The sequence below is a fragment of the Pagrus pagrus genome, assembly GCF_965226575.1.
Source record: "Pagrus pagrus genome assembly, chromosome: 24".
In the NCBI taxonomy this organism is placed as follows: Eukaryota; Metazoa; Chordata; class Actinopteri; order Spariformes; family Sparidae; genus Pagrus; species Pagrus pagrus.
The window spans coordinates 1,026,800-1,040,802 of NC_140206.1; the positions used below are offsets into that span (position 1 = coordinate 1,026,800).

The 14,003-nt window shown below is 43.1% G+C and overlaps 1 protein-coding gene across 1 annotated transcript in view; it reads right to left on the reverse strand.

Moving 5' to 3' along the window:
- Window positions 1–11,219, reverse strand: part of LOC311252952 (uncharacterized protein) — a 38,295-nt gene extending 27,076 nt beyond the window's left edge. The window contains exons 1-10 of the mRNA XM_084346616.1: window positions 10,951–11,219; window positions 9,280–9,425; window positions 7,218–7,422; window positions 6,797–6,913; window positions 5,367–5,483; window positions 4,721–4,834; window positions 3,698–3,805; window positions 2,336–2,414; window positions 1,953–2,181; window positions 3–1,785 (exon numbers count right to left, since the gene is read on the reverse strand). Of these exons, the coding sequence (XP_084202742.1) occupies window positions 3–1,785; window positions 1,953–2,181; window positions 2,336–2,414; window positions 3,698–3,805; window positions 4,721–4,834; window positions 5,367–5,483; window positions 6,797–6,913; window positions 7,218–7,396 (2,726 nt within the window). The 5' untranslated portion in view covers window positions 7,397–7,422; window positions 9,280–9,425; window positions 10,951–11,219. The remainder of the gene's footprint in view (window positions 1–2; window positions 1,786–1,952; window positions 2,182–2,335; window positions 2,415–3,697; window positions 3,806–4,720; window positions 4,835–5,366; window positions 5,484–6,796; window positions 6,914–7,217; window positions 7,423–9,279; window positions 9,426–10,950) is intronic.
- Window positions 11,220–14,003: the final 2,784 nt, after the last annotated feature.

A 14,003-nucleotide genomic window follows, 5' to 3' on the forward strand; every position in this document is an offset into this window, starting at 1 on the left:
ACAGAGCTTTGTTGGAGGCTTTGACCACTGGCAGCAGCCTCAGAAGAGCCTCCTCTGAAGCAGAGTATTTCTTCAGGTCAAACACGTCCAGATCTTCTTCTGATGTCAGTAAGATGAAGACCAGAGCTGACCACTGAGCAGGAGACAATTTCTCTGTGGAGAGACATCCTGACGTCAGGTACTGTTGGATCTCCTTCACTAGAGAACGATCGTTCAGTTCATTCAGGCAGTGGAACAGATTGATGCTTCTCTCTGGAGACAGATTCTCACTGATTCTCTTCTTCATGTACTCAATTATCAAGTGATTAGTTTTTGAGCTACTTCCTGTCTGTGTCAGCAGACCTCGTAGAAGTGTCTGATTGGTCTGCAGTGAAAGTCCCAGGAGGAAGCGGAGGAACAAGTCCAGGTGTCCATTGGGACTCTTTAAGGCCTGGTCCACAGCACTCTGGAGGTACTGTGTCACTGCTGATTCATGGTAGATTGACTGTTCGTCTGACAGCAGATTGACACCACAGTTGATGAACGTCAGATGGACATGAAGAGCAGCCAGAAACTCCTGAACACTCAGATGGACGAAGCAGAACACCTTGTCCTGGTACAGTCCTCTCTCCTCTTTAAAGATCTGTGTGAACACTCCTGAGTACACTGAGGCTGCTCTGACATCGATGCCACACTCTGTCAGGTCTGATTCATAGAAGATCAGGTTGCCGCTCTGCAGCTGCTCCAAAGCCAGTTTTCCCAGAGACTCAATCATCTTCCTGCTCTCTGGAGTCCAGTGTGAATCTGTCTCATCTCCTCCATCATACTTGACGTTCTTCACTTTGGCCTGAACCACCAGGAAGTGGATGTACATCTCAGTCAGGGTCTTGGGCAGCTCTCCTCGCTCTCTGGTCTTCAACACATCCTCCACAACTGTAGCAGTGATCCAGCAGAAGACTGGGATGTGGCACATGATGTGGAGGTTTCGTGATGTCTTGATGTGGGAGATGATTCTGCTGGCCTGCTCCTCATCTCTGAATCTCTTCCTGAAGTACTCCTCCTTCTGTTGGTCATTGAACCCTCTGACCTCTGTCACCATGTCAACACACCCAGGAGGGATCTGATTGGCTGCTGCAGGTCGTGTGGTTATCCAGAGGCGAGCAGAGGGAAGCAGGTTTCCCCTGATGAGGTTTGTCAGCAGCACATCCACTGAGGTGGATTTTGTGGTATCAGTCAGGATTTTAGTGTTGTGGAAGTCCAGAGGAAGTCGACACTCATCCAGACCGTCAAAGATGAACACAACCTGGAACTCTTCAAAGCTGCAGATTCCTGCTTGTTTGGTTTCAGTGAAAAAGTGATGAACAAGCTCCACCAAGCTGAACTTTTTCTCTTTCAGCACATTCAGCTCTCTGAAGGTGAATGGAAATGTGAACTGTATGTCCTGGTTGGCTTTGTCTTCAGCCCAGTCCAGAGTGAACTTCTGTGTTAAGACTGTTTTCCCGATGCCAGCCACTCCCTTTGTCATCACTGTTCTGATTGGTTCATCTCTTCCAGGTGAGGCTTTAAAGACGTCTTCTTGTCTGATTGTTGTTTCTGGTCTGTCTGGTTTCCTGGATGCTGCTTCAATCTGTCTGACCTCATGTTCATCATTGACCTCTGCAGTCCCTCCCTCTGTGATGTAGAGCTCTGTGTAGATCTGATTCAGAAGCGTTGGGTTTCCTGCTTTAGCGATCCCCTCAAACACACACTGGAACTTCTTCTGAAGGTTAGATTTAAGTTTACGCTGACAAACTCCAGGATGACTTCCTGAATAAACACACAACAAGTAAGATCATTAAGTTATTTATAAAGACAATATGACAATTTCCTTCCTCTAATGATTGCATATATAAACACGCTTTTCTCCATCTTTTGAGACATTAGAAATTGTCTCATTTATCCATCATGTTAAATCTTTAGAGAAATCCTCTTACTGCTCTGCAGACAGTCAGCCAGCTCCTCCTGCTTCATTCTCCTCAGGAAGTGAAGTGTGATCTTCAGAAATGCCTCTCTGCTGCTCCTCCTCTGCTCTTCATCCTCACCATCCAACACCTCCTCATCCTCCCTCTGACTCTCGAAGCATTCTGAGCGATCTGAACTCAGAACCTTCTGGACCTTCTTCAGCTCGTTCTTCACAAAAGTGACAATGTTCTCCTCCAGCCGCTGGAACAGAATATTATGTGAATGAGAACATTTAACATCATGGAGCCAAACATCAGATCCATGTTGGACAGATTCACCACTGGTCTGTAAAGTGCAGCATGGAGATTATTGTGAACAGACTGGATGTAAAAGTAGTTGTTGTTCATGTACAGACCATAAATATGGAGTCCAGGTGTGTTTGATGCTGCTGGGCAGACGGACCTCTGGGAACCTCTGAGCTCTCCTGGTCGACTCTGTGGAGGAATCATGAAGAATCAGAAAATGCATTTCCTTCTGTCAAAAGAACGAAGTAAGAAGAATCTCCTGCCCCATCTCTGATTGTCTGATTCTGCTTTGTGCCTGTGAACGCAGCATGACTGCACTGCCTGTGTACAAGTGAGACTGCAGATGACGACTGGACTTCACCTGTAAAGACCAAGGTGATATCCGATGAACAGTTCTTATGCAAGTGTGTGCGTTGATGAGAAAGTGAGTTAATTATTCTCTTATGTTATGTTAAACGCTGTTTAGTGTTTACATGAAGCCATGGGAGTATTTTGTACAGTTAGTTGTGTCTGTTGAGTCTGTGTGAAGAATGTGATTCAAAGCAAGATGCTAACTGGAAACAGTTTGTGTGAGTTTTGTTGCTGCTACTGCTGCATTCTGCTGGCTATTATTTCTATGCAATTCACTTATTATATTCACCTGCTATATTTCTGTTGTTGTGCCCATGTAGAGTGAATATTTGTTGGTTAGGTGACTATCATTATCAGTATGTTGTGCCTCCCATTCATTCTCTGTGGCACAAGCTTAACACCTTTCATGAAATAACTGAGGTTTTTTTTATATGGTTTCAGTAGCTGAAAGCATGCAGGAGTTGAAATGTGCCAAAAACCTACAGAATTTGAATAACAACTAGCAAATCCTGGAAAAATTGAAAGTGTGATTGCTGAAAGCTGCAGTGTTCTTGCAATTAGTGCACTTAGTGCAACTGAATCGACAATCTCTTGAGCTCTACAAGGCACCTTTGGTGAACCTCCATCAATGTCAAGGATGCATACTGTCACATATTCATTGGGTAGGGGCACTGTCTAAGGTTTCGGCAAAAAGTTTACTTTTTACAGCTTTTTCTCTGAAACTAGTGAACTCTTTCCACTCTGAACCAGAACAATAGTTGTGGGGGAAATGTTCTTATAATATTTATAAAACTGTAGGCCGTGGCCGTGAAAGTCAGCAGGTCTTACCCGGCTGATCCTGATTCATTTATTCTCAGCCCTGCTCTACTGGATTTGATTCCCTGTGTACATGAGACGATGTGCAACATCATCAACTGACTCAGACGGACAAAAACATCAGGTTCTACTACACTGGGCTGGACTTCATATACATGCTCCCCACCATACACTGATCTTCCATCAGTTTCCCTCAGAACCAGAGTTTTTGCTTTTATTGACTGATTTATTGACATCATGGCAGTCTGGTGAAAAACATTTTCAGATGGGGACATAGTTTTGTTTTTCAAATCAGCTTCAAATACCTTTTATCAACAGCGTGACGTCCATTTTGGAAGGAAATAGGGTGACCCATCGACCGGTCACTCTTCATGGACACACTGCTGGGTTCTGGTTTCTCCATCTTCCTCTTCCTGATAGAAACACATACAAACAGCAAATAATCTCACTGCAGCCAGAACACAATGAAACTTCTTTCTTCCGCTGAAAACAAAACTCTTCTTACAGAAACTCCAGAGTGAATTCATGTTCTACCTTTCTAGTAACTCAAATGATCCAAAGACGTATTGGAAAATAATTTGAAAAGTAAACATGGTAATGTACAAATGAGTTGCCAGCATGCGTTTTTAAAATGTATGTGCTATGAGTGATATATTTGCAATTCTTGACTATTTTAGTCAACTCTGAACTGTGTGTGTGACTTTTTGCATATAATGCACACACATTAAACTATTTCCTTACTGCTATCGATGACATGTCCATAGCGATACATATTTCTATCATTTTATGGCCCAGGCCCATGTTCTTCTGTGTGATCCAAACACCTCAAACTTAGATTTGTTTGTCCAGAACACTCTTTTCCAGTCTTACTCTGTCCAATGTCTGGAATCTTTTGCCCATCTTAATCTTTTCCTTCCCTTGGCCAGTCTCTAATAATCAAACCCCCAAATGCTGATGCTCCAGACACTCAACTAGCCTAAGGTAGGCCAGTTTTATTGATTCAATAACCAGCAGTTTAAGAACAACAGTTCTGCACAGTTCCACTGTGCTGACAGAACCGGACATGGGTTTCCTTCTGATCAATGAGACTTTAAACACGACGATCTTGGAATAGCTAACACAATGTGGCATTGGACCAGAGGAGGGAGGGTTGCTGAAAATGGTGCTCTGTACACATGAAAAGTAAATTGACGTCAGTGACGCCAAACTTTTAAGTGTTACTGTGCGTTCAGTTAGTCTCCCTGCACAAAATATTAAATATTAGACAGACACAACAAATGCATCTGATAGAATGTATAATTATGAATAATTAAAGTCTGATCACTTACTTTCTTCCACGGCTTCGTTTAAAATCAATCAGAAAGTCCTTTGACCAGTCGCTCTTGAAGGACACACAGCTGGGTTCAGGTCCAGGTCCAGCAGAGTCTGGTCTCTGACGGAGTCTGCTAGGAATAAATAATATAGTCAAGACACTGACAATGTTAGAAATAAGCATTTTTTTCTTTAATATATAACAACAATAATTTTTACTATAATAATTTTGTCCCTCAAACTTTCATTAAAGAATACTCCATCTGCAGCAGCTACAGCCTTGCAGACCTTTGTCACTCTAGGTGTCAGTTTGATGAGGTGATCTGAAGAAACGTCCCTCACTGCTGCCTGAAGCACCTCCCACAGGCTGCACTGGCTTGAAAAGCACTTCTTCTGTATCATACGGTCAAGCTGCTCCCCCAACAGCTCAAAAGGGCTGAGATGTGGTGACTGCTGGTCACTCCATTACAGGCAGAACACCAGCCGACTGCCTCCTCCCTGAATAGTTCTTCATAGTTTGGAGCTGTGCTTTGGCTCAGTATCACCTGGAGGATGAAGCTGGCTCCAGTTCAGCTCCGTCCACAGGTTAGTGGCATGGTGGTGTAAAATTAAGTGATAGCCTTCCTTATTATAATTATGAATAATTACATTCTGATAACTTACTTTTTTCTACGGCTTCGTTTAAAATCAATCAGAAAATCCTTTGACGCGTCGCTCTTGAAGGACACACAGCTGGGCTCAGGTCCAGGTCCAGGAGAGTCTGGTCTCTGACGGAGTCTGCTAGGAATAAATAATAAAGTCAAGACACTGACAATGTTAGAAATAATGATGTTTTTCTTTAATATATAATAACCATAATTTTAAGTATCTTTATCAGCCTTCATTTCTCAGAACAAGACCAGACTGATCAATTTCCGGAGAAAGTGCTTTTTTAAGACTATAATCAAACCCTCAACGCTGATGCAAGTTTTCCACTGTGCTGACACAATTGGACAAGGGTTTCCTTCTGATCAGTGAGACTTTTAACACAACAAACTTGGATTAGCTGACAACAGAGACTCTGCATCATCTCTGCAGCGGAGGTTCGCCAATTCTCCGCCTTTGTTAGTTCACACTGAACCAAGCAGCTCTGGAGTAAAGCCGCACCAGCGTGTCAATTCATACAGAAAGCCAGCGCTGCGAATCCAAAAGAGGCGTGACGGTACACGACATGATGACAATGTCTGTGTGTTTTTTTCAACGTGTTTCCCTGGTGTTCTCCTGTTTATCTAAACATGTACCCGCTGACTGTTTATAATCATATGATGCTGTTATAATGTGTTGTGATGAGATCCTGACCCACCAAACATCCTGGAAAGTGACAAAGTTAAGTTTTTCTCTAAATGACATAATTACATAATCACAATCAGTAAACTGGACGCTGTCTGACTCTGTCACTCGCTGGGAGGGAGGCTGTTTTCTGGGGGAAAGTTCACTGAAGTCTCAGTCGGGAGGGCTGACCGTCACCGTGAGACAGTAACTACAACAACACAACAGTGAAGGAGACAAACACTTGGTGAGGTAAAGTTTTTTGCCGGGGACAGATGCTGTTTTTCAGGCAGACATGTGAAGAAGAGTCGGTAGGACAGACAGCCTGAGAGACACTTCTCCAGGTATAACTGCAGTATTTTCTCCTCATATAAGTTACCAAAGACACGACCAGTTACTACGTTCCTGTTGTTTGGTCCTGTAACGTTGCTTTGTGGGACATTTCTCTTTATTTTGTTGAGTGAAGGATCTGTTTAACTGTCAGACTGTGAACACCATCAGATCGACTTTCACAAAGAGGAGGATTCGGAGATTCGGTACATCATCCCTGCACTCAAAGCGCAGTGTGAATGGGGCTGATGTGTCTTGGACAACAGGAGGGGTGGCTGCTGAAAATGGTCCTCTGTGCACCTACGTACAGTACATTTCTCAGTGATGACCAACTGTTGAGTGTTACTCTATCTTCAGTTAAAGTCTCCCTGCATGAAATACAACATATATAAACAGAGAAAACTATTTATCTGATCAAATGTATAATTATGAATAATTACTTACTGATAACTTACCTTTTTTCATGGCTTCGTTTAAAGTCAATTAAAAAATCCTTTGACGCGTCACTCCTGAAGGACACACAGCTGGGCTCAGGTCCATGTTCAGGTCCAGGTCCAGTAGAGGCTGGTCTCCTGTTGGACAGAGAAGACGACCACCAGAGATGTTAATTGACTTTCTCGTCTTCAGACACAGAAGCTTGTGTCCATAAAATAGTGGAGAACATGAGGAATAAACCTCAGAGAATATTGGACCAAACTAATTCAATAAAGTGAAATGAAGAGTTGAACACTGGTTCTGTTGGGCCGCTTTCTAAAGTGACAATATAAATTTAAGAGAAGAAGAACGAAGCTGAAAATAAACATCAGGTTTCAAAAAACATCTTTCTCCACAGTTAAAGCACGAATCAGTCACATATTAATGTTATTAACAGCTCACCTCTTTACAGCAGGAGGTTGTTGTCCTTTAAAATCAATGAGACGATGGTTTGACCAGTCACTCCTGAAGGACACACAGCTGGGCTGAGGTCCAGGTTCAGGTCCAGGTCCAGGTCCAGCTCCAGGTCCAGTGGTTTTAGAGGGAGGGCCTCCCTCCTCTCTGTCCTCACACTGATTCATGCTGCTCAACTCACACACACTTTCATCTGGAGAGGAAACACAAATCATTCATCTGCACATCAACTGAACATTAATCGACTATTAATCATTTCAACCATGAAAATTATAACACAAAACAATTATTTCACAACAAAAACGAGACTAAAACTAAAACAGTTAAGAAAGTGTGAAGTGTTATCCACAATCTTCTGACACCTTAAAGACCAAACGACACGGTGTTTTCACTGGACAGGACACGGAGGACAAACTGAAACGTAACTAGTGATTAAAGGCTGTCAGACAAATGTCGTTGGGTAAAAAGTAGAATATTTGCCTTGAATATGTCGTGGAGTAGAAGTATGAAGTTGCATAAAATCTAAACTTCTAATAATATCTATTCATTAACTTATTAACTGGTTTCTGAGTTTGTTCATGAATATTTCACCTGAATGTATTTAATATCATATAAACATCAAAAAGAATGAAGAGACTGTTTTATTATTATTATTATTATTATTATTATTATTAATAGACATCCAATACTTTGCTAGTGTACTTTTACATCTAATGATGATTTTACCTGCATGTGATAAATGAACTGTATTCATCTTGAGCACAGGGACAGTATGAGTTAGCGCTGTCATGCTAACGTCAGCCTCCCCTCAAGTAGCCACCAGCCCAGCCCCACTGCTGCTACTGGTCAAACTTCAGCTCAACCAACAGGTGCCGCTGCTTTTTCAGACATTACCCCACATGAGCAGAAACCGAAGCGGCACACAGACACAACCAGCGCAGTTACGTGCTGTATCGATAAAGATATGATGCCTAAGCACGGTGTGGTCTGGTCGCACGTCCGAACCACAACAGGTCTGACAGAACAGGAGGCGTTAAGCTGAACTGAACAAGCTCAAGAACACAGCAGCATAATCATCCTCAACATTTACCTTTTTATTTTATTTTGTTTAATCAATGTTCAGTGCAGTAAACTACCTCTAAGTGTTTGAGACACGTTTGAAACAAGCAGTTTGTTGTACAATCTGGGTGTAATCCTCAAAGACGGACTATCCTGCACCCCCAACATCACCGCGGTGGCCCGATCCTGCAGATTTGCCCTCTACAACATCCGCAGGATCCGGTCTTTCCTCACAAAGGAAGCAACGCAACTCTTGGTTCAATCGCTGGTCATCTCCCGCCTCGACTACTGCAACTCGCTATTGGCTGGACTCCAGCCTCTGCGACTAAACTGTTTTCAATCTACCCATATTCTCCCATGTGCCCCCCGTCCTCCGTGACCTCCACTGGCTTCCTGTTGCGGCCTGCATCAGATTCAAGACCATGGTGCTGGCCTTAAAGGTCGTCAACCGAACTGCACCCGTCTACCTCCAAACACTGGTCAGACCACAGGCCCCATCACGAGCACTTTGCTCTACTACATCAGCTGGCCGGCTGGTACCGCCATCGCTGAGAGCAAACAAAGACCGCCCAGCGAAACCCTTTATCGGCGGTGATATGTTGTGGTTTCTTTCTTGTGACAAATGTACGTATTGTAAGTCGCTTTGGGCAAAAGCGTCTGCTAAATGCCCTAAATGTAAATGTAATATAAATGTTGAACATATTCATCATTTTATTCATCCAGTGTTTAACATGAAGCCATTTGTTTGGTTGGTTCTGTTGGATGTTTGTCACCTGTTCATTCTGACAAATAACAATAAATAATTGTATTTTATATAAACCGTAATTAACCTTCTGGTTTGTTTTGGCTTCTGTCCTGAGGAGAATACTCTTAAAACTGTCACTTCAACATTATTATTGTTTAATATACTGTACATCGTGATAATTATCGACATCGATCAATATGAAAAACATACTGTGATAACAGTTTTGGCCATACCGCCCAGCCCTACCTCACTGTGTCGTCACGTTTCTGTTTGTGTTTCTACTCGTCCGGTTCTTGGACTCCCGGAAGGTTCTGGCCGGGTCGTGGATGGGCTCCTCCACCAGCAGAGGAAGCGGGAGGACGTCGTGGCTCCGTGAGACGTCACACTTCTGTCTGCAAAGGAAACATTGAAGGGGACTGTCACAAACGGTGTCACAGAGCTGGCTGTGGGTCCAGGTGGTGGTGGTGTACTGCAGACGCTGCAGCAGACAAACTGGCTCTTTCAGTAGCAGCAGCTTCACTCGCGTGTCTGTTTTCTTCCGACTGCACTGACGGATGTTCAGGTCTAACGTACCTGTGCAGGTTATTTGTAGAGTCCGCTCCATATGAGACTTTGACCTCACGTACTCTGATCAACTGTACTGCGTTTCCTGCCTCACTCATTTCCTCACCTGTCTGTCTCTCTCCCTCTCTCACCTGTCTGTCTCCCCCTCTCTCACCTGTCTGTCTCCCCCTCTCTCACCTGTCTGTCTCTCTCCCTCTCTCACCTGTCTGTCTCCCCCTCTCTCACCTGTCTGTCTCTCTCCCTCTCTCACCTGTCTGTCTCCCTCCCTCTCACCTGTCTGTCTCTCTCCCTCTCTCACCTGTCTGTCTCCCTCCCTCTCACCTGTCTCTCTCCCTCTCTCACCTGTCTGTCTCTCCCCCTCTCTCACCTGTCTGTCTCCCTCTCTCTCACCTGTCTGTCTCTCCCCCTCTCTCACCTGTCTGTCTCCCTCTCTCTCACCTGTCTGTCTCCCCCTCTCTCACCTGTCTGTCTCTCTCCCTCTCACCTGTCTGTCTCCCTCCCTCTCACCTGTCTGTCTCTCTCCCTCTCACCTGTCTGTCTCCCTCTCTCTCACCTGTCTGTCTCTCCCCCTCTCTCACCTGTCTGTCTCCCTCTCTCTCACCTGTCTGTCTCTCCCCCTCTCTCACCTGTCTGTCTCCCTCTCTCTCACCTGTCTGTCTCCCCCTCTCTCACCTGTCTGTCTCTCTCCCTCTCACCTGTCTGTCTCCCTCCCTCTCACCTGTCTGTCTCTCTCCCTCTCACCTGTCTGTCTCCCCCTCTCTCACCTGTCTCTCTCCCTCTCTCACCTGTCTGTCTCTCCCCCTCTCTCACCTGTCTGTCTCCCTCTCTCTCACCTGTCTGTCCCCCCCCCCCCCCCCCGTTTCTCTCCCTATGTGTGGTCTGTGAGCCCCCCCCCCCCCCCCCGCTCACACGTCATGTAGTTGACCAATCACGTGCAGCTTGACCAGATAAAAAAAAGAGAAAAAACTAAAACGCATCAACTCTTTAGTGTTTCCGGTAAACCTGGCAGCCTGTTACTGTGTCCTGTTTGTGACACACCGTGCGGTAACAACAACAACAACAACAACAACAACAACGATGAGAAAAAACAACCACTCTGTGCTCACATACTGACCAACTAACTCCACTTCTACTCTCATTATCTCTGATTTCAGCGGCTACACTCCGCAGGTATCGACACAAAATGGCGGACAGTCTTCACGGCAGCTGTTTCTCCGCCGTCGTCCCGAGTTTAAACTTTAACGAGTTCGTCGAGAAATAAACAGCGAGCTTCACTTTTCTTGCTGTTTCAGTGTAACAGTGAAAAGTGCAGCTTGTGTCAGCGAGTAAAACATGTCAGATTCAGTACATTACCTTCAGCTGGAGGTTCAGACGGAGAAAACTATCTGCGCCACAACTGTCAGACAAAGTGAAACTAAACTGAGGAGGAAACACCCGGAGAGGCGTGACTGAGTCCTCCTGTTAGACTGAGGGCTGCAGCACGACCCAACACGAGGCTGACATGAGCCGAGTTTACAACAAGGCCCAGATAATGAAGAATCAGTCACAAACAGCGCTTCATGCAGTTTATAAAGTGTCTCCCGACTCAAAAACTCACTAAATGGAGAGATTTCATGAGGGAGTCTGGGAGAGTCTCTCCCTCTTCGCCTCCTTGCAGGTGATGTGACTATAACGTGTTGGTGTTGGTGTTGTTACTCTGCTGTGCTGCTAAACGGCCTCAGATTGTTGTAGATGATTAGATCACCAGAGCTGGGGAGTAATGGACTACATGTAACGGGATTACATCATCAGTGTCACAACATCACTCTGTGAAACTGAACTTTGAACAGGAAACAGCTGTGACTGTTAAACACAGCTGTCAACTGTCAATAAAGTTGTGTGAAAGTCGCTGTTTAAAGGAGCAGTATGTAGTTTTGGCAAAAACACATTTTAATCTGAAGAGAGAGATCTTAACAAACTGTCTTTGTTTTCATGTCTGAATAAACTGAAGAAACGAACTGACCGTAAAGGACAACACAGTTTATACTGTTACTGTGTTTATATGTGGCGGACCCTGCCACCTGTCCAGCTTCAAACAGTGTTCTAGGACCTTATTGTCCTCTGAGAGCAGCTTGTTTATTCACTGATGGGGGAAAGTGCATATTTACCTCATTAATATTGTAAATATTAAAATTCTGAGTTTGAATTAATTCTACAAAACTACAGAGTGCCCCTTTAATGGGAGGATATAAAGATAAAATACATGTTCACCTGGAATATGGAGGATGTGAGAGGCGAAACTAAATATGTTAAATAGCCTACACAAGTATTTATAATTAAATCCTTAAATAAATGATCATGTGGTTTGATGCTGTGATGCAACTTAACTGTATATTTATATGTATCTGTAAACATTTCACACACACACCTGAATTTACGAGAGAACTTTTCCTTCTTTTCGCATTTGCATGAACGATTGTGGACTTCAACACTCAAACATGGAACAAATCTCACACACAAGCTTCACAGTGCAACTCTGCACTGCTGAGGTCTGTAACACTGGTAACTCACCAGTCAGTGGTTTTAACCTGCGTCTCACCTTCCATGGATAAAGCTGACAGATTTATTTGTCGCACAACGGTTCAATGAAAGTATAAATAAATAACATTATATATGGCTAGATAAATGAATGAGTAAATAATTAAATTAATGTACGAACATGAATATTCACACACGTCTTTGTAATATAGCTTTGTGACTCGGAGTAAAGTGTCTATTTCAACCCAACCTGGAAAAAATAAAACAAAAGACTGAGCAGGTGTTTCTGCGACTATGATGCAGAAATACTGAGGCTGAACTATGAGATGTGTTGGCCTGATCGCTAAAAATATATTTACGTGATTCACTGAGTGGCCTGTCAGTGAAATGGTCAGAGTAAATTACAATAAAGTCCAGTTTGATTCAGACTAGAGCCTCGTGTTATTATTCAGAAGTGTAATACAATATTAATAAACAGGGAAGTTTAGTTCTTTGTCTCTTCTGCGACCAAATCAGCCGAGGAAAACCTGCAGGAACCATATTTCTAAGTTCAACTTCAGTAGATGCAAAGATAATCACATCTTAAGAGATGTTATCAGAGCAAAGAGAGTTTTATTTTGTCAAGAATAACCATATTTCACCTTCCTGCCCTCTTTATTGCCCGTCTGGGTTGATGTGAGGGGTCCTGTAGAGAAAATCAGAACACTAAACACAGCAGTGTTGCAGCCACCAGGGGGCAGCCTCACACTGTGCAACACCGTTAGTGATGTCACCACTCAGGATTTCTGGGTATTGAAGTTCAAATCATAAAAGGAAACTGTGCCCCAGAGGGAAAGCCTTCTGGGACAGCATCTTTACAGGCACAGGTCCCGGTTATTACCATTAATACAAGTACTGTATTACCAATAAGACTAAAGAAGTACACATCAACATTTTACACAATATATTTCCAACAAATCTATATTTTGTCTACATTTTTAGACACTGACAACAAATGCAGCTTTTGTAATGATGAACCAGAACACATTTATTTCACTGGATCACTTTCTGGGCTCGACTGGAAAATTATATATTGTGTAAAATCAAAATTGAGTGTAAATATGTCATTATGTACTTTGGACACAAGAAACATGACACTGACTTAATTGTGAACTTATTATGTACGGTCACTAAAATGTAATTTAACAACGTTTCCTGTGCGAGTTTAAAGAATATATTAAAACTGTGGCACTTATTGACACTAAAAAATAAATTTTCAACCCGAAGCAGATTCAATTTGCAGTTATTATTTATCATAATGTCTTATTGTTTCGGCTCCTAAGAGGCCTGATGGTTGTTCATCTTTGTACCCAAATAAAGCGAAAGAATCAGAATCAGAAATACTTTATTGAACCCCAAGGGGAAATTGCTTGAAGAGAAGCTTCCTGTGAGACAAAGAGAAGGACTTCAGCTAAAACAAGTTTCTTTTTTTTCTTTTTTTTAATGTTTTTTAAAAGATTTCATCAAAATGTTTTCAGAGCAGATGTGGACAGGATTAATTATTAAATTTGGCATATTTTTAATGAATATTCTTGGATATATTTAAAGTTAGATTGTGGTTGTCGACTTTCAAGTTCCCTTGTACAAATACACAAAATATATTTGTATGTGTGATTCAGCTGCTGTGATAAAAACCAGAGGGATTTTTGACTCTCCACACAGAGATGCAGTGAGTGTCTGCAGCCACCAGAGGGCGCTCCGCCTCTGCAGATATGTGTTGGGTCTGTGTGCTCTGCAGAGACAGCATGAAGCAGGAGGAGCTGCCAAAACAAATATTCATATTCAGTCTGAGGCCACATTACTGTGAGTTTAGATTTAAAGGTTCAGTCAGTAATTGTTTAATCAGATTA